The sequence below is a fragment of the Pinus tabuliformis genome, chromosome Q (genome assembly GCF_031772625.1).
Source record: "Pinus tabuliformis cultivar Carrire ecotype Pingquan chromosome Q, CPIR1, whole genome shotgun sequence".
NCBI classification, from domain to species: Eukaryota; Viridiplantae; Streptophyta; class Pinopsida; order Pinales; family Pinaceae; genus Pinus; species Pinus tabuliformis.
The window spans coordinates 246911420-246931063 of NC_142296.1; the positions used below are offsets into that span (position 1 = coordinate 246911420).

The window sequence follows — 19644 nt, forward strand, 5'->3', positions numbered from 1 at the left end:
AAATGATGAATGAAAATTGAAAGCAATATAATTGCGCATCAATGGCCAAATTTGGCCACCAATTATGCCTTAATGGAGTCTAATAACTCAAAAATTAATTTAACCCGATGCAGATATGCTCATTGGAAAATGGGAGGCCCTAGAGGTCTCGTTGTTATAGACATATTTGGGCTCTGCAACCCCAATCACATATGTCCATAAACCAAGGGCTTCTAAGTCCCTAAAAGTGTTGTTTCATACCCTAAAGGAGCAAGGTCAACTGATTACATCATCTCCCAGAAGTTCTCCCTGAAAAACTACTTAGAACTGGTCAAAACTAGACCATACAGACTGCTCAGTGCTAAGGGTGTGATGCATACTGGAAAGCCCTTCTGTAGGGTGCGATGAGCAAGAGCAAACAAATGGCAGAAGCAGTTTGCTAGGTGGAAACCCAGAGAATCTTCTAGAAGCTGCTCATTCGACACTTGCCTCTATGAATTCGCCTAGGGATGAGTAAGAGATCATGAAATCTCCAAGTGGAACCAAGAACTATCAGAGAGATGACACTAATCAAAATCCCAAAAGCTGACTCACCCACCTGCAAACATCTATATATGGATCCCTCATCCTAGAGATCCAGAGGCTGGAATTTTGTATTTTGTAAGGAAGTGTTGTTGGTTTCTCTGTGCAACATTGTATTGTTGGGTGATCTAAGCTTTTCATGAGGCGAAGAGGGCTTTCATGCTGGGAGGATGGCGCTGGGTCAGACCAATGGGTTGTAATCCTCTCTTCTACTACTTCTATCAATAAAGTTATTTGAGTTTTCCTCCATATTCTTGTGTATCTCTGAATCTTGTATTGATATATGCATTTGTATGGTTAATATACATCTGATCCTATATTGTTTATGGTTATAGATCTCTATGCTTTGATGGTATTATGCTGCTTTGACTTACATGTACTCTTTGAAGCGGGACAAGTAAGGAAAGAGTGGTGAAGTTCTGTCAAAGGGGAAAGGAAACAAACAAGGAGCCAAGCGAAAGACCGAGGTTGGTACTCTCTGCTTCTTTCTCATCTATCTCTCATAAAGGAAAACATGAGTGACTTTAGTTTGTTTGTTTCTAAGATGGCTACCCATCTTAGTGGGACTAGCAACTTTGAATGGACACTTGTTTTCCCGATAACACTCGTGGCAACTAGAAGAGATCTATGTTATGCAAGGAGGTCAAGAGCATCCAAATTAATCCCTCATGATAATGGTTTATAGTCATTAATGAGCCTCCTCATGACTCCAACAGATTCATAGTCATCAATGACTTTATTATCAATTAGTAGTTTTATGTATTGTAAATGTTGTGTTATGTTGGGGCAATTCTATAAGGTATACACGTTCAAAACACCATTTTTGTCGTTCATCAATATATTCTTTAGGAAAGTTTAACACATCTCTTGGATAAGAGAAAAATGAGAGAAATTTTGAAGAGTTTGCTATGTAATTCCTAATGTCTTTGTTGTGAGCTAGACATAGATTTAAATAATATAAATACTCTTTGAGGTTAATTTTTTTTATCAACTTTCTTTCTTATTCTCTTAATAATTTGTATAAATTTGTATAAGCTTTTCATTACTCCAAAAAGAGCCTTTAAGCATCAATTTGATAATTGAATTCTAAATTATAATATGTTTTATGATATAACTTAAAAAAAAAACCTTTTATCAACTTTCTTTCTTATTCTCTTAATAATTTGTATAAGCTTTTCATTACTCCAAAAAAGACCTTTAAACATCAATTTGATAATTGAATTCTAAATTACAATATGTTTTATGATATAACTTTCACAAAAAAAAAACCAATCTCTATAACTTTCACCCAAAAAAACCTCAATCTCTAGATAAAAAAAAGTAAATAGTTTACTGGATGTCATTCAAAAATATTTTCATAATTTCCTAAGATTAAGAAACAATCCCCTACATCTACCATTCCAATTTAAAAAAATGCTATAAATTATTAAATTAATTAATTATATATATATATGAATTTTATTCTTCCTCAATAAAATAATAACATTAATATTGATATGGAGACTAAGAATATGAAAAGTTCAATTAAATCACTATTTAATGAGACTATACATGATATCGTACAATATGGATAAAAGTTAAAGGCGTTCACTTCATTCGGTACAAGTTTGGAGATGAGGAAAATTTCTAGAGTTGTAACATTTAATTGAACAAGTTTGAACACGAGAAAAGCAAAGTAATGATATTTGAGTAAGCTATAAAGGTAAAACAAGTTAAGATTATAATGATTTAAAATTTCTATTTTTTATAGTTTTATTTAATTGATTAAAAAATAATATTTTTTTTGTTTTTCAAGTTATGAATTTATTAGAGTATATAAGTTTGATCTATAGATTGAGAAATTTTGAATTAAGAATATCTAAATTATCAAAATTATAAAGAGATTTAACAATATACATATTACTATCTATTTTAGACTTGGTAGGCAATTAAAAATTTAATTATAAAGTGTTAAAATAAATATCTGAATTTAAAAAATATTATAAAAATTGAATTTATCTATTTTTAATTGATTTAATAATTAAAATTTTTAAAAATGAAAAATAGAAATGAGTAATAATAATAATAAATATATGGAGTTGTGGGATCAAGATCCATATCTATGTGTAAATGTTTTGAGTTTTTTTTTTCTTTTATTTACTTGTGAATTTTTTGTTTAAAGTCAATCTTCATCTATTTTAATTGAGGATCTGCTAAGTGTCAAGAAGGATCAAATTTCTTTTCACTCTAAAAAAGGTTTGCATCTTGAGAGATTTGATCATTCTGTGAGTTTGGAGTTAAGATGAATTTAGGCTACTTCAATTATTAATTATAATTACAAATATAATTATTAATTTAAGTTTTTCATTTAGTTTAATTTTGAACTAGTCAAAATGTTAAACATGACACTACAACATCTTTGTCATAATCAGTTCGAGATATATTTTTCGCATTTGCGGATCTGTTTTTATCTATGTTTTGGATCCACGGTTTGAATATTGCTCTCATCAATATTTTCTCACATATCATGCACTGCTCATACGCATTTGTCTCAACTGCCTGCTATGTTTATGCTCGGCTCGACAGCAGCCCAAATGTACTCACGACCATTATATTCACTTAATATAATCTATTCTGTTTTTTTCCCTCTGAAAAAAAAAAAAAAAAAAATTCAGTTCGAGATATTTTATTTTGACAAAATTAAAAGGTTAAATATAAAATTACAACATCTCTACCATACTAAATTGGAAAATGCCATTCTATACAAACACTCTAAAATAATATTTCTATTAAAAAACCATATTAATTAATCAAAATACACCAGTAATATTTAAATTATTAATAAATTATACATAGCAATTCAATCTTTAAAAAAATAAATCATTACCATTAAAATAATTCTCCAAATTTCACTATCCAACTTTTCATCGCTGATCTGTTACCATTAATAAAAAATTCAACATAATCTTAAAGTAAAAGCTCAAAAATATTTAATCTTTAGAGGAAAGGTTCCCCAAAAATTAATCTTTGAAACCAAAAAAGTGTTCACATTAATCACGTTGGGTTATGAAATGATAACTTCCTTTTTTTTTAATAATATAAAATAAAGGATAAACATATAAATGATTAGGATAATAATAATAAAATAAATTATTCTAAAGTAATGAATTTAATGATTAAAAATATTGATTAAATCAAATTATTAAAAATTTCTAATAAAATTAATTATTTAAAATTAATAATTAATTTTTTTTATTAAAGTAAATTATTGAAAAAAATAAAAACTATTTTATTTTTAGTAGATGGAAATTTATATTTAATAATAACAATAATAATATATTATTTTCAATGAAAAAATTATATTTGAGATTTTTTTTTAATTTTTATTATTGAAATTTGGAGATATAATTTGGTGGGAAAATGTTGGAATTTTAAAAGAGAGCTACTCGTGAAATTTTAAGGTTTTCACATCTCCCTAATCAGTGTTCACAATTTCAAAGAAAGACCAATGGTTTTCCACATTTTATAACCATATTTAATATTTAATGGGCAAATCACCTCGTGATGAGCAATTTTCATGTCAAATGACCTACTCTTGAAATTATACCGTTTTCACACCTCCCCAACTGGTTTTCACAATTTCAAAGAAATACCTTGATGGTTTTCCACATTTTATAACCATATTTAATGGGCAAATCACCTCGTGACAAACAATTTTCACGTCAAATTCCATAACCAACTCGTGAAATTTTACAGTTTTCACACCTCCCCAATCCGTTTTCACAATTTCAAAGAAAACATTAATGGTTTTCCACATTTTATAACCATATTTAACGAGCAATAACCATATTTAATGGAAAACTCACCTCGTGACCAACAATTTTCGCTTCAAATAATCCACTCGTGAAATTATACGGTTTTCACACCTCCCCAATCCATTTTCACAATTTCAAAGAAAAACGTTAATGGTTTTCCACATTTTACAACCATATTTAACGGCAATAACCATATTTAATGGGAAAATCACCTCGTAACAAGCAATTTTCACGTCAAATGATCTACTCGTGAAATTATACCGTTTTCAAACCTCCCAATCGGTTTTCACAATTTCAAAGAAAGACATTGATTGTTTTCCATATTTTATAACCATATATAATGGGCAAATCACCTCGTGACAAACAATTTTCATGTCAAATGACTCGTGAAATTATACCGCTTTCACACCTCCCTAATCGGTTTTCACAATTTCAAAGAAAGACGTTGATGGTCTTCCGCATTTTATAACGATATATAATGGGCAAATCACCTCGTGACAAACAATGTCAAATGACCCACTCGTGTGAAATTATACCATTTTCACACCTCCCCAATCCGTTTTCACAATTTCAAAAAAAAACATTAATAATTTTCCATATTTTATAACTATATTTAACGAACAAATCATTTCGTGACAAACAATTCTCACATCAAATTCTATCATTAATATAAATATCTAGTTTATCCTTAATATAAATATCTAGTTTATATTAATTTAATAATTTAAATTTGTCATTTCAATCAATTTTAATTAATTTAAAATAAAATTCATCCTAACAAAATTAACCATTTGAATTTCTCATTTCAACGATTTTTACTTAAAATTGGGCAAAACTTATCCAAAAAAATATATTAAAAATAAAAAATAAAAATTACATTCTTTTTAATCTTATTAAAAATTAAAAATATAGATGATAGGACCCACACCTATACCTTTTGGAAGGCCAGGAGAAAGATATGGGAATTGGTGGGCAACTTTTATTATCCTAAGATAAAGGAATGTATATGTTAACTCCTTACATAATCTAGGTCTTATTATTCTCAATGGCAACTTTCATCATTCATGACCGTTGATTTGGGTATTTGCATGCATATTTATAACATGAAAAACACCTGTGGGTTACTTCTAAGGTATGGTCAAAGTAATCCACACAGCCAGCCCATGAAAAGTAATCCACACAGCCAGCCCATGAAAGAAACTCTTTATGATTGTCCAATTCTTTTATGATGCCAGCCATTAAATGCTTGACACTCATTCACCCACCCACATTATATAGACATATATTCCAAGCACAGAGATAATTTAAGGCAGCCTGAGACTAACGTATCCAAAAGCGTGAGCATCCTTGAGCGTCGTAACTCGTACAGGAGCAGTAATTGAAAAATGTACCACAAGCGTGGGTCTGCAAAACAGTTTTTATAAATATAGTATTTTTGAACAGACAGATGTCAGCCTTCTGATGGTTGACTATATGAGAGCTGTTTTCCACATCACATGAATAAATGAAAGATGGGGAGGGTGATTCAACCACTTTGGCCACTACCCAAATTGAATTGAATTCCGGATGTGATGGGTTTAACTCTCCCCCATTGATTTGAACCAGAATGGATGGGTTTAAAACTTTAATGTGTAAATGATTGTTGGAAATTGTTTGGGTGAATTAAATAAAATCCCAAGAAAATAATGATTGTTCGAGTGAGTGGGTGGGGTTCAGCCAGTCAGTGTTGTGCAGTGATAAATAGTTGACTGCAGCAGTAAGTGTGGGTCACGAGAGATTTACATTGAGCTGGAATTGGAATGTTGTAACAGTGAATGCCATTCCAACGACAACAAATCTTTTGTTTTTTTACAGCAGAGCAGTACAGGTATATTTAAAAAAAAGAACAATCTCTGGTTTGATCAAATATATATACATATATGTATGTATCTTGCTATATATGTGTGTATACGTTTGGTTATACTCTGCTGTATATACTTCCCGCCATGTAGGGTAGTATAGTTGTACTGTGCTTGTTTGGTTTTCCTCATCCTCTGGGGTTTGCAGTATATTGAATTAGAAATCATGTTATTCAACTGTTTTGGCTGGTTGGAAAGCAAACTCTGGATAAAATAGTAGTCTGCACTGTACTGGCTTTGATTTTTCCACAACTGTATGACTGAAATTCACTGGTTTGTATCTCATGGGAGCTGTAACTCACCCAACGTTCAAATAGTATTGTTTGCTTCTTGATTGTTTGTATTATGATTGTCTGTTCTGATATTGTTATTGGTCTTCTATGCCATTAGATTGTGTTTTGAATTTATCGATCTGGGTAGATGGATGGGAGCGATCCATGGGACTGGAAGGAGGACTCCTTCGTATTGGATGTGGATTCGCCATTGGGTTAGGAATTCTTGACTGCTAATTTCATTATGTTTATGGTATTTCGTAGTGCTCTGTTTGGTTTAATGACTTACATGCAATCTAATTTTGTGCGCAGTTCTATCTCAGTCTCTCTGGGATGAATGGACTCAAAGCGAGGCAGAAAACAGAACTTTATTTACATCCACGCCTTTATCAGAAGTAACGGATCCCAGATTGCCCACATTGGATATCAAAAGCAATGAAGGTTAATTATCTGATTTTGAAATAAACCACAGTATGTCAATAGTTTTGTAATGAGTTGGAGTATAGTTTGGTCTCATTTGGTTAATAGCAGGTAAGAATGAGGATACTATTAATCCAGATCATACTTCAAAGGGCAGTCCCCGGTGTAAAAGAAGGCGGATGCTTTTGTTTCCAGGAGATCAATCTGAGTCTGTATTCTGCGATTCAAACCCAAGTCAACAATGTGAAGGAGGCATTGGACTGGTGAGCCACGAAAACAATAAAAACCTTTACTGGTCATCTGTGAATTTCATTGCACCTTTCAATTTAACTATACCCATGATGTCTGTTGACAGAATAATAGTGAAAGTCATCTTTTGGGTGAATATCAAGACATGCAGGTCCCTGATTCGGCATCCACTTCACTCTGGTTCTCTGCTAACGGTATGAATTGCAAATTGTTTGCTTTGACTTATATGGGTATGTTGGATTGGGAGAATGAGTGTTTGGGTTTTGTGAACAGAAGATCCATTTTGTCCCGGAAATGAAACTGCAGAAAAATGGATGCTTGGATGCATTAATGAGCGTGAAGGCCATATCCTAGGTGACCATGAATTGTAAGTACAATTTCTATTCAGGTTTGATTTTCAAACCCAATGGGTGCACAAACCCTATATGGGCAGTAATATTTGTCTTGAATAAACTGTTATACTGATCCCCTTTTTCCCATAGAATTAAGGATGCCTTCAATCCTGACAAATTTATGTTCTACTTGATGTAGGAATGCCCTTCTACCACTGACGCAAATTCCAGGTATGGTGGTTCTATAAACTATAGAATTAGAAACTCCTTTGGTATTCTTATGTTTATGCTCATCCTTTAAAGTCCTTTGTGACAGAACTTGGTCATAGAACCTATTCTCTCAGAATAGAAAGCCAAATTTAATCAAAATATAATCAAAGGCTTGAAACTCCATTGGTATGCTTCTGTCTAGTTCTTATCTTTTAAAGGGCCTTTGTGGCCAAACTTAGTCTATAGAAACTATTCTCCCAGAAACAAAGGCATAATTTTATCAAAATATAATCAATGATATTAGGTTTTTGAGTGTTCTTTTCTGTCATTGAGGAAATCATATGAACATGCTTGATATAGTTGATGTGGGTTAATGCAGAAAAGGAAATTGCAGTGCCCAATTTTTCCACATCTACCAGAATATCTCCACTGTTGGGTCAGTAAACCTTTATGATTCAAACACCTATGTTAGCACTCAATTCTTTCCATTTTTTGTGATAAAGCAATGAGAAGTTCTGATGTACTTGCTATTATATGTTGCATTCCATTAGCTCCACATGAAGGTAAGCCTAAGCTGGCTACTCCAGTGGCATACCCATTTGCAGTTGTGAAGCCCAGTGGAGTAGAAGGGGATGTGACTCTCAATGATATCAACCAAAGGATTTCGATGCCCCCAGCAAGGCCTATTCAACACCCTGTGGGTGATCATGCAAAACCTCCATCGGCAGCATCCTCAGGATCTGGACTCTCCGGCAAGGCAGTAGTTGCTCTCACTAAAATTCACACAGAGGGCAAAGGAACCATCACCATTATCAGGACAAAAGGCTGATCACCCAACTTTCCTATGATTTGTATCAATTTTCAACTACACTAGGCTCTTCTTGGTTGCAGCATATTTTTATGGCCTTGTAAATTGTATATAAGCTTTATGTTTGGCTATTCATTATATTATCTAAGTTGAAGTCTAGTGACAGATCCGATTGTTGGTTGCAATAAATTTTCAGATTAATAATACTGAGGCCCACCCAACAAAGGATGAGATGGATTTTCTGCAGGCTATTAGCAGAAACAAGCAGATTATGCAATGAATCAACTGCAATTATAACAACGTAATCGTCAGGATAACAATACCCAGAGTAACCAGTGGAAATGTTGGGCAACTAAATGCCCAACAAAGGATGAGATAGATTTTGTGCAGACTATATTAGCATAAAACAAGCAGATTATGCAATAATTATAGCAACATACAGCCTAAGTTCAATCAGAAAAGGAATTGGAACTCTTTGCACTAAAAGAGAATACGGAGAAATTAGTAATGACCTTTAATTGCAACTTCTGTTGATATTTGATGAAGCATTGTCTGAGGATTACAAACCCTCTTATATATGAATTTTCAAGTATACTTGGTGCATGGGTGTAAGCAGATAATTCTTGTTAATGTGCAGTTTGATGGATAATAGCCATTTCAATGTACTGTAACACAGCAGGTTGTAAGTTACAAATAGTGTGCTGGTAATCGAAGTTTGGTTTAAGATACTGCAAAGCATCAAAGTTAGAGTCTCAAAACAGTGTACCAAAACAGGCTCTAAGAATGCAAATGGTGTCAAGAATCAAAGTCTCGTTCAAGAAATTGCAAAAATATTGACAATGAATTTCTCCTAAGATTGAAAAAATCACAATCATAACAAAATCTTAAAAGACCAACATTTTCAATCAAAAGGTCCCATCAAGGTGGTTCTAAAGGCTTTAAAAAAAAGCATAAACACAGACAATTAATTGTGCGTCAAGCATAAACACAAAAAAATTATTAAGTGCATCTTTACATGATCCGTAACATGAATATGTGAACGTTTGATATCAACATTCTTGAAGCCTAAGGATCCATGTGGGAAAAACCGATATATTGAGTGGCACTGTGCCCATAATATTTTATAAAGAACATGCTTTTATCATTCTTAAACAGAATCAGAATTATGCTTTCAACATAGATGGTTCTATGTTTGTGTCTGTGAGAGAGAATTCTTTAACCTTAAGAATCCAAGAGGGCAAAAACAGTATAGTGAGTGGCACTGTGCCAAATGTTTTTTAAAGGGCATGCTTTTATCATTCATAAATGGAATCAGAATCATGCTTTCATTATAGATAGTTCTATGTTCATGGCTGTGAGAAAGAATTCTTGAAGCCTAAGAATCCAAGTGGTATAAAAAATATAGTGAGTGGCACTGTGTCCATAGTGTTTTTCAAAAAACATATTTTCATCATTCTTCAACAGAATCAGAATTATGCTTTCGTCATAGATGGTTTTATGTGGTGTCTGTGAGAGAGAATTCTTGAAACCTAAGAATCCATTGTGGGAAAAAACAATATACTGAGTGGCTCTGTGCCCATAATATTTATAAAGAACATGCTTTTATCATTCTTAAACAGAATCAGAATTATGCATTCAACATAGATGGTTCTATGTTTATGTCTGTGAGGGAGAATTCTTTAACAGTAAGAATCCAAGTGGGCAAAAACAATATAGTGAGTGGCACTGTGCCAAATGTTTTCTGAAGGACATGCTTTTATCATTCTTAAATGGAATCAGAATCATGCTTTCATCATAGATAGTTCTAGGTTCATGGCTGTGAGAAAGAATTCTTGAAGCCTAAGAATCCAAGTGGTATAAAAAAATATAGTGAGTGGCACTGTGTCCATAATGTTTTTCAAAAAACATATTTTCATCATTCTTCAACAGAATCAGAATTATGCTTTCGTCATAGATGGTTTTATGTAGTGTCTGAGAGAGAATTCTTGAAACCTAACAATCCAAGTGGGAAAAAACAATATAGTGAGTGGCTCTGTGCCCATAATGTTTTCTAAAGAGCATTATTTCATAGTTCTTAAACAGAATCAGAATTATGCTTTCATCATGGATGGTTCTATAATCATGTCTATGAGAGAGAATTCTTGAACCCTAAGAATCCAAGTGGTGAAAAAAAATATAGTGAGTGGCCCTGTGCCCATACTGTTTTCTAAAGAGCATGCTTTCATCATTCTTAAATGAAATCAGAATCAGCTTTCATCATACATGGTTCTATGTTGTGTCTGAGAGAATTCTTCAAGCCTAAGAATCCAAATGGGGAAAAAGAATATAGTGAGTGGCACTGTACCCATAATGATTTCTAAAGAGCCTTCTTTGATCATTCTTAAACAGAATCAGAATTATGCTTTCATCATAGATGGTTCTGTAAGAGAGAATTTTTAAAGCCTAAAAGTCCGAGTGGAGCAAAAACAATATATGCACTGTGACAATACTTTCTAAAGAGCATGCTTTCATCATTCTTAAAGAGAATCAGAATTATGCTTTCATCATTGATGGTTCTATGTTTGTGTCTGTGAGAGAGTTCTTGAACCTCAAAATCCAAGTGGGAAAAAAATTAATATATGAGTAACATTGTGTCCATAATGTTTTCTAAAGAGCACGCTTTCATCATTCTTACACAATGTTGATTTATGTTTTCATCATAGATGGTTCTATGTTCGTGTCTGTGAGAATATTTATTATCCAAAAGATAGAGAACCCATCACTTGACACTAATGAAAAGCAAAGCCTATTACTTGTCACTGTAAATTGGTTCTTGCACGATTGAGTTGATCTTTGGTTGTGTTCTTACCAAGTGTGGTAAGTTACATTCTGAGTGGATCCTAAGTTAGTATGATATCATTGAAAACATGAATTCCAATAAAATATATTTAAGGGTATATATACCATCCAAAAAGATGTAAAACTTACAATACAATGCAATTGAATATATATATATATATATATATATATATATCACAGAGTGGTTGTATATATTTGTGTGAGAGGCACAGTTTTGTTGTGAAGAAATTTGCACTTTTTGGAGTCACTATATGGCGGGGATACATTAATTAAATATCTGTTAATGCATTACATTATGTCACTATATGTGTAACTCGGTTTATAAAAACCTCAACTTTAAAAACTATGTAGTGGAGGACTATAGGTGTAAAATACCTATCCAAATTAATGGATGACAACAGTCAATCTCTGATCTTACACTATGTTTACAGACACATATATGAATGCAATCTCTGGATGGAGAGCTAGGGTGTTTGGCAATGGATGATTAGAGTCATTGTAATGTTTTGTTGTTTTGTTTACAGCTTTGAGTGTTTATCATTGGTGATTTGGAGACATGAGCCTTCTTGTTTTTGTTGTATGATGTAATTTTTATTGTGAATTATTTTAATATTTTTATTTTATATATTTTGTATTTGAATATTGTTTTTATTTACATTGATGATGTGTATGTTATTGTTTTATATTATTATGATTTTTTTTGTGAGTATGATATGAATTTTTAATAAAGAATTGGCTAATGGTTTTGTGAACATTACACTTATTTTATTTTGTATTATTTATAAATGGAACATTAAATAAATATAAGGTTGAAAACATTGGTGTATTAGATTATGTTAGATTTTTATTACATCTGAGGTTTGAAAATGATTTAACAAATGGTTATGTTATTGGCACTTTAATTGATGCAAAGCAAGGCAAATATGGTGGAAGTTGACAAAGTGGAGATGTAATATTGGCTTGATGTGTCTATTCATGCTTTGGCTTGTTAAAGTGTGTATTAAAGCTTGAAGTTGAAAGATTTAAGCACAATTTTTTTTTCTTTTCTGTTTTTGAAAAACATGAGATACACTAGGTCAAAATTATCATGATTTTATATAAATCCTTTAAAAGATGACCAAAATAATGTCACCATTGATTATTACATGTAGAAGTTAATTGGTGTGTAAAATGTTTTTTGTTGTTTCAAAGATTTGAAGACAAAATTACATATGTAGTGGATTTTTTTTATTTAAAGGTGCAATGGGAGGTTGTGATCTTGCAATGCGTCCATATATGCATATGCGGCCTCTTTTTTCCTTTTATATGGGCCCTTGTTTCCCTTTTTGAAAAATATAGTTCCCTTCTTTTTAACCATCAATTCTTGTTTCATTGGTGCTAGCTGATATTTGTTCAAATGCTTTAGTGATGATTCTACCTTATCTATAGTCAAGATTGTATAAGCTTAAGGATAAAGAATTGTAGGTTGCCCTTCTTAGCTTTATTTTTTTCCTTTGAAACTGTGGTGTTAGGAGATAGAAGTATGTTCTTTCAAATAATTCATTCGGTTAGGAAACATGAAATTTTATCTTGTAACTAGTTTACCTTGAGATAATTCCACCTAATCCTTCACTAGGAGGAGAGGGACTAAATACATCTTATCTTTATGAGGCTAAGGTATTAAGGTAACTTGAACTTATTTTGATTATTTTAATTGCAGATTCCATGCATCCAATTGGTATGGAACAAAGTCAATGATTGATTTGACTTTTTTGATCCCTATTTGATACACAAAATTTGCAATTGAGATAAGGATGACTTTCCTCCATCCCATTGAATGCATGGAATCCACAATTGAGATAAGAATTCGCATTAAAAGCACAATTCATGTTCTTTTTCCATCACCTATTGTGGGTTAAAGCTTCATCTAAAAATGTCTTATCTCCCTATTCTTGCCTAACCATATGTGACTTAGGTTTATCTTCTTTAATGGAATTGCAACCTTGTTTTGTTTGACCTTTCATTAGAGGAATCATGAATTTAAATGTAACCATAGGGATTATTGAAGGTCAGATTGTGTTATGAAACTAGCTCACAAAAAGATAGAAAAGATAGATCAACGCCTTAGAATTTAGCTTCTTCGAGAGGCAACCTCCTTTACATTACATAAATGAACAATTCTTGGATGGTTCAAATGACAAAACTTCTTTTTTATATATAGGAGTCTAAAGAGTCACAATATAACCTAGCCGACCTAACAATAATAATATAAAGCCACAAAAATAACAATAGAGGGATTCTATGGGGCACAGTAATAACAATATGGGGACAATAGGGGCACAAAAATATTAATAAGGGATACAACTACAATAGTAATGGGGTAATCACTAGTATTATAGGGACCTAACATGCCCCTCTCCTTCAAAAAAGTGTTGACCTCAACGCTTAAGTAGTTTTAGATGTTTCTGTATAAAATTCTCATCCTCTCACGTGGAATCGTCAGCGGATTTGTTCTTCCACTTGATGAGATACTCCGAAATTGATCGATTTCGTAGCTGTCGAGTTCTTGTTTCTGTCACTGCTTCTGGTTCCAATATAATTTTTCCTTCCTCGTCAAGTTCTAGAAATATTGTTTGAACTGGGAACTTGTTGCCTATAACCTTCTTTAAACATGAAACATGGAAAATTGGGTGCACTCGAGAAGCTACAGGGAGCTCCAATTTGTGTGCCATAATACCAATCTTTTGCAACACCTTGTACGGACCATAATACTTTGGTGATAATTTATTATCCTTCTTAGCCCGCTTGAGGGACATTTTTTTATATGGTTTTAGTTGTAGGAATACCCAATCACCTACATCAAAACTTTTTTCACTGCGATGTTGATATGCTTGTTGTTTCATTCTATTCTGTGCCAACACGAGGTTATCCTTTAAGAGTTGGAGGATTTGTTGTTGATGTTCGATGTGATGTTCCACTGCTTGAACCTTAGAATTTTCTCTTAAATATGATGTGATGGATGGTGGCTGATATCCATAAGGTGCCATAAATGGGGTTATTTTTGTTGCTGTATGGAAGGAAGTGTTATACCACCACTCAGCCAGAGGCAACCATTTGACCCATTGTGTCTGTTTATCAGATACAAAGCAATGAAGATATCCTTCCAAACATTTGTTTACTATTTCAGTTTGCCCATCAGATTGAGGATGATAAGATGAGCTATGAGCTAACTGAGTACCAAGAAAAGAAAATAATTCTGTCAAAAAATTTCCAGTGAAAATGGGATCTTTGTCACTTACAATAATCTGTGGGATTTTAGGTGGCTTTTGAATTGTTTTCATAAATGCAGTAGAAACTGCACTGGCTTTAAATGGATGTGATAATGCACAAAAGTGTGCATACTTGGTAAGTTTGTCAACTACCACCATGATGACACTTTTTCTCTCAGACTTGGGAAAACTTGTGATAAAATCCATTGAAACCTCCTCCCAATGTTCGCTTGGAATGGATAAAGGTTGTAATAGACTCGGGGTCTTAATTTTTTCAACTTTATTTTGTTGGAAAACCAAACATTCCGCCACAAACTTTTGAATATCTGATTTAAGGCTATCCCAAAAAAATTCCTTCTTAACCCTGTGGTAAGTTTTTAAAAATCCTGAGTGCCCTCCTAAGGGAGAAGTGTGCAATTCCATAACAATTTTTTGTTTGAGTTGGGAATTCTTACAGAGATATAAGTGATCTTTGTACCATAACAAATCATTTTGCCAGCTAAATGTATCAGATGTACTGGAATTTTGTTGTAACTTTCGAATAAGTGCCCACACTTCTTCATCATTTTTCCATTCCTCCCTTGCTTCGTTTATCCAATCTGGTTGGATAACAGGAATGGCGCACAACAATGCTTCCACATCCTCATCCTTTCTTGAGAGTGCATCTGCCACGACATTTTGTTTCCCTTTTTGTAGATGATTTCAAAGTCATAACCCAACATCTTTGTGACCCACTTTTGTTGCTCTTCAGAGGATAATCTTTGTTTTAAAAAGTATTTAAAGCTATGATGATCCATTTTTACCTTGAAGTGTCTTCCCATTAGGTAGGGTCGCCATTTCTTAAGTGCATGTGGTTTTGCCAACATTTCTTTCTCATAAATAGCTTTGTGTAAAAACTTTCCCTTGATTGGACGACTTTCAAAAGCAATGGGTTTTTCATCTTGCATTAAAACAACACCAATTCCATTTCCTGAAGCATCACATTCCACAATAAATGTTTTTGTGAAGTCCGGTGTAGCTAAGACCGGTGCTTAGCACATTGCCTCTTTAAGATGCTCGAAGGCTTTTGTTGCTTCCAGAGTCCCTAAAAATGCATCTTTCTTCAATAATGTTGTTAGAGGTGCTGCTATTCTCCCATAATTCTTAACAAACTTGCGGTAATACCCTGTCAACCCAAGAAATCCTCGTAGATGCTTTATGGATGTGGGGATTTTCCATTCCTTAATGGCTTTAATTTTGCTAGGGTCTACCTTAACTCCTTCATGAGATACAATATGATCCAGATATTCCACCTCTTATACTTCAAAGAAACATTTGGATCTTTTTGCATATAATTGTTTCTCCTCCAATAGTTGTAGCATCCTCTCAACATGTTCAACATGATCCTTCCAAGACTTGCTGTAGATTAGTATATCATCAAAAAATACTAACACAAATTTTCTAAGGAAGGGTTTGAAAATGGAATTCATCAAACCTTGAAATGTAGAAGGTGCATTGGTAAGGCCGAAAGGCACGACCAAAAATTCATAATGACCTTCATGAGTTCTAAATGCTGTTTTCGGAATGTCTTCAATCTTCATTCTAATTTGATGATATCCTGAACGAAGATCAAACTTGGTGAAGTAAATTGATCCATGCAATTCATCCAGTAATCCATCAATGACTGGAATGGGAAACTTATCTTTAATAGTGAGCTTTTTGAGCTCCCTATAATCCGGACACATGCGCCATGATCCATCCTTCTTGTGTACCAATACTACTGGAGCAGAGAAAGAATTTTGACTAAGTTGAATTATACCAGCCTCTAGCATTTCTGCAACCATACATTCAATTTCACTCTTTTGGGCATAGGGATATCTGTACGGCCTGATGTTTGGAGGAACACTTCCTGGAAGCAGATGAATAGCATGATCATGATCACGAATAGGTCGGAGACCTTTGGGAGTCTCAAATACCTTGGAATCATTGTCCAAGACATTTTGGAGATCTGGAGAAATAGATGATTCCAATGTGGAAACATCTAGCAAACATAATTGTGCAATTATACCTATTTGTTCCTTTTTTAGAAGCTTTGTCATACCGTTAGAGCTGATTATCTTTCTCGGTTTCCCTGTAATACCCCTTAATTCAACTTCCTTTCCTTTCATAGAAAATTTCATGAAAAGTTCTTGAAAATTAAAAGCTATTGTACCCAAGGATTGTAGCCATTGGATTCCTAGTACAACATCAACACTTCTCTTTGGAATGGAAAGCATTGGGCTAGTCAATACATATTCTCCCATGGATAGCTTGATATTATGGCACTTTTCAGAGTAATTTATCGTTCCTCCATTTGCAACCATCACTTGACACTCTGGTGCTGGATATAGGAAGAAATTCAATTCTTTTGCTATCTTACAATGAATAAAATTGTAGGTACTTCCTGAATCAATCAACACTATTACCTTTTTCTTCTTGATTTATCCTTCTATCTTGATGGTTTGAGGAGTGGTAATTCCAACCAATGCATTACAAGATATGGTCGGATTCATTTCTTCTTTATCTAATATTTGTTCCTGGAGTATATCCTCTTCTTTTGACCTTTCTTGCTCATTTTTTTCTTCCTCTTCACAATCTATGTAAAATAATTTCTTCTCAGCGCACTTATGACTTTTAGTGTATTTGCTATCACAATTGTAACAAAGCCCTTTTGCTCTTTTTTCTTTCAATTGTTGTGGTGTCAACCTTATAGGTTGTGGAAGATTAGGGGCAACAACACTTCCATCTTTATAGTTGTGAGTGGTATGCTTCCTGGTTGCCATAATTTTGTTTTCCATTTTTCTTGTTAACCTGAATGCCTTATCTAATGAATCAGGTTCTCAAAGGCGAACATCATGTTGGATATTATCCTTTAAAGTCCCTATGAACACATCAATCCTATGCTCCTCTAGAATATTTTTTTTACCTTTATGTTCAATTTTTGGAACTCCTCAATGTGCTCAATTATTGAACTCTTTTGTTTGAGACTTATCAATTAGCTAAAAAAAGTGTTGCTTTTTGTATTCTCATAATGTGCTGCCAATTCTTCCGTAAAAATTGCCCAAGTGATAATTTGTTTACGAAAGCAAAGCCATTGATACCATACAAACTGATTTGGTTCCAAATATAAAGTTGCAATATGTACCTTTTGTGTGTTTTGCACATTATTGAGATCGAAAAATTGCTCCATTTGTAATATCCATGTTGCGAGATCCTTGCCATCAAACTTCCTCATATCGATTTTTGAAATATGGTGGGTCTTCGGTCCAACATTAGAGTCTATGAAATCATGATTAACATTTATTTTGTTCTCATCATGAGTTTCCTTTACTACCCTTTCACCATTAGTAAGCATTTCTTGTAGAAACTTTGTCAAATCTGTTTTCAAATCTTCCATGTCTGTCTTCAAATCTATCTTCAAATCGTCCATCTTAGCTTCCACGTCATTCATCTTAGCTTCTACGCATTTCTTTAAAAAAATCCATCTTATTTTCTACGCCTTTCTTTAAACCATCCATCTTAGCTTCTACATCTTTCTTTAAACCATCCATCTTAGATTCTGTTTTTTTTGTGCAAGTGACACTTGTTGCACTTGGTCTCGTAATTTTGATATATCATGTTGCATTTCTTCCTCTTCTTCATGAGTCATGCTAGAGCTTTCAGGTTGCTTACTAGGTGTTTGCATTTTCTTTCCTTGGGGAATCAATTACCAATAATAATGCTTTACTATGCCCTTTGAATTCCTTCAAACTAATTTTTCAAACCAAGCTAATGCAAAAATTTAAAAAAACTACACACTTTTTTCACTTTGTAGGGGCTTGATATTGAATCTGATGTATCTCTGTAATTTCAGATCATCTAGTTTTGAAATTTCGACTTGCAGTAGCCCTCTGCATCCTCTTTCCAATGCCACCAGTTTGATCCAAATTGTATTCTCCAGGGAAGAGTTATGCCAAATCTCCCATAGTGACCTGATTATAGACTAGTTCAGTAGAGTGAACTTGTACGACATGCCACGAGTCACTGTTTCGACTTTTGGCTCTGAAAAATATATACAAGAAACTATAGTCCGTCCTCTTTCTGTAACTTCTTAAGAAATTTCAATCCGATGCTTAGAGAGAAAGTTATGACGATTTTCCCCAGGTCACTTGTTTGGAATGTAATTCAGGAGTCTGCAAAAAGACCAACTTCCTCAGATCATATCTCCGCAAATATAGTGCGAAAAGCTCTAAAATTCGGACCCAAGGTTCAGTGCAATTTCGTTTCAAATGGGTTTTTTTTAGCTTCTGAAACGTCGCAGAAAAAAAGTTATAGTGAAAATTCCACGATGACCTATTTGGAGTAGCAAAACCCTAGAATCCAAAGCTCTGATACCAAATGTTATGAAACTAGCTCACAAAAAGATAGAAAAGATAGATCAATGCCTTAGAATTCAGCGTCTTCGAGGGGGCAACCTCCTTTACATTACATAAATGAAAAATTCTTGGATGATTCAAATGACAAAACCTCATTTCTATATATAGGAGTCTAAGGAGTCAGAATATAACCCAGCTGACCTAACAATAATAATATAAAGCTACAAAAATAACAATAGAGGGATTCTATGGGGCATAGTAATAACAATATGGGGACAATAGGGGCACAACAATATTAATAAGGGATACAACTACAATAGTAATGGGGTAATCACTAGTATTATAGGGACCTAACAAATTGGTTTGATTTCCAGCATCTACATGAATGTTTTTTTGTGTGTCTAGGCTGTGTCTACGCTGGGGCCAACCCCTATATTGGATGGAAGAAGTACTGATCACCCACTGTGGAATGAGCCTAAACACCCTTTGGGAAGTTTAATTCATCCAAAGTGGCTTCCATCCTTGACCCCTCCCCATAAGATTTGAACATGTGACTTGATGGGAACTGAAACCCACACAAACCAACTAGTCTACACCTCATGAGTTATCTTTGTGAACGTTAGTGTGCAGTAGATTGCAAA

At 33.5% G+C, this 19644-nt stretch overlaps 1 protein-coding gene across 5 annotated transcripts; it reads left to right on the forward strand.

Moving 5' to 3' along the window:
• Window positions 1-6088: 6088 nt before the first annotated feature.
• On the forward strand, window positions 6089-9272 carry LOC149219110 (protein XRI1-like). Of its 5 annotated transcripts, none has more exons than XM_089384270.1 (9): window positions 6089-6222; window positions 6644-6740; window positions 6838-6966; window positions 7054-7208; window positions 7301-7388; window positions 7468-7561; window positions 7726-7757; window positions 8116-8172; window positions 8288-9272. In XM_089384270.1, exons 2-9 carry the CDS (start codon window positions 6674-6676, stop codon window positions 8563-8565), a joined length of 900 nt encoding a protein of 299 aa, XP_089240396.1. In that variant the 5' UTR covers window positions 6089-6222; window positions 6644-6673; the 3' UTR covers window positions 8566-9272. The 5 variants fall into 5 exon arrangements, with proteins under 5 accessions (XP_089240396.1, XP_089240398.1, XP_089240395.1 ...); XM_089384269.1 differs by lacking the exon at window positions 6089-6222 and adding an exon at window positions 6275-6526; XM_089384268.1 differs by lacking the exon at window positions 6089-6222 and having other exon boundaries at window positions 6276-6740; window positions 8288-8560; window positions 8741-9272.
• The last annotated feature ends 10372 nt before the right edge of the window (window positions 9273-19644 follow it).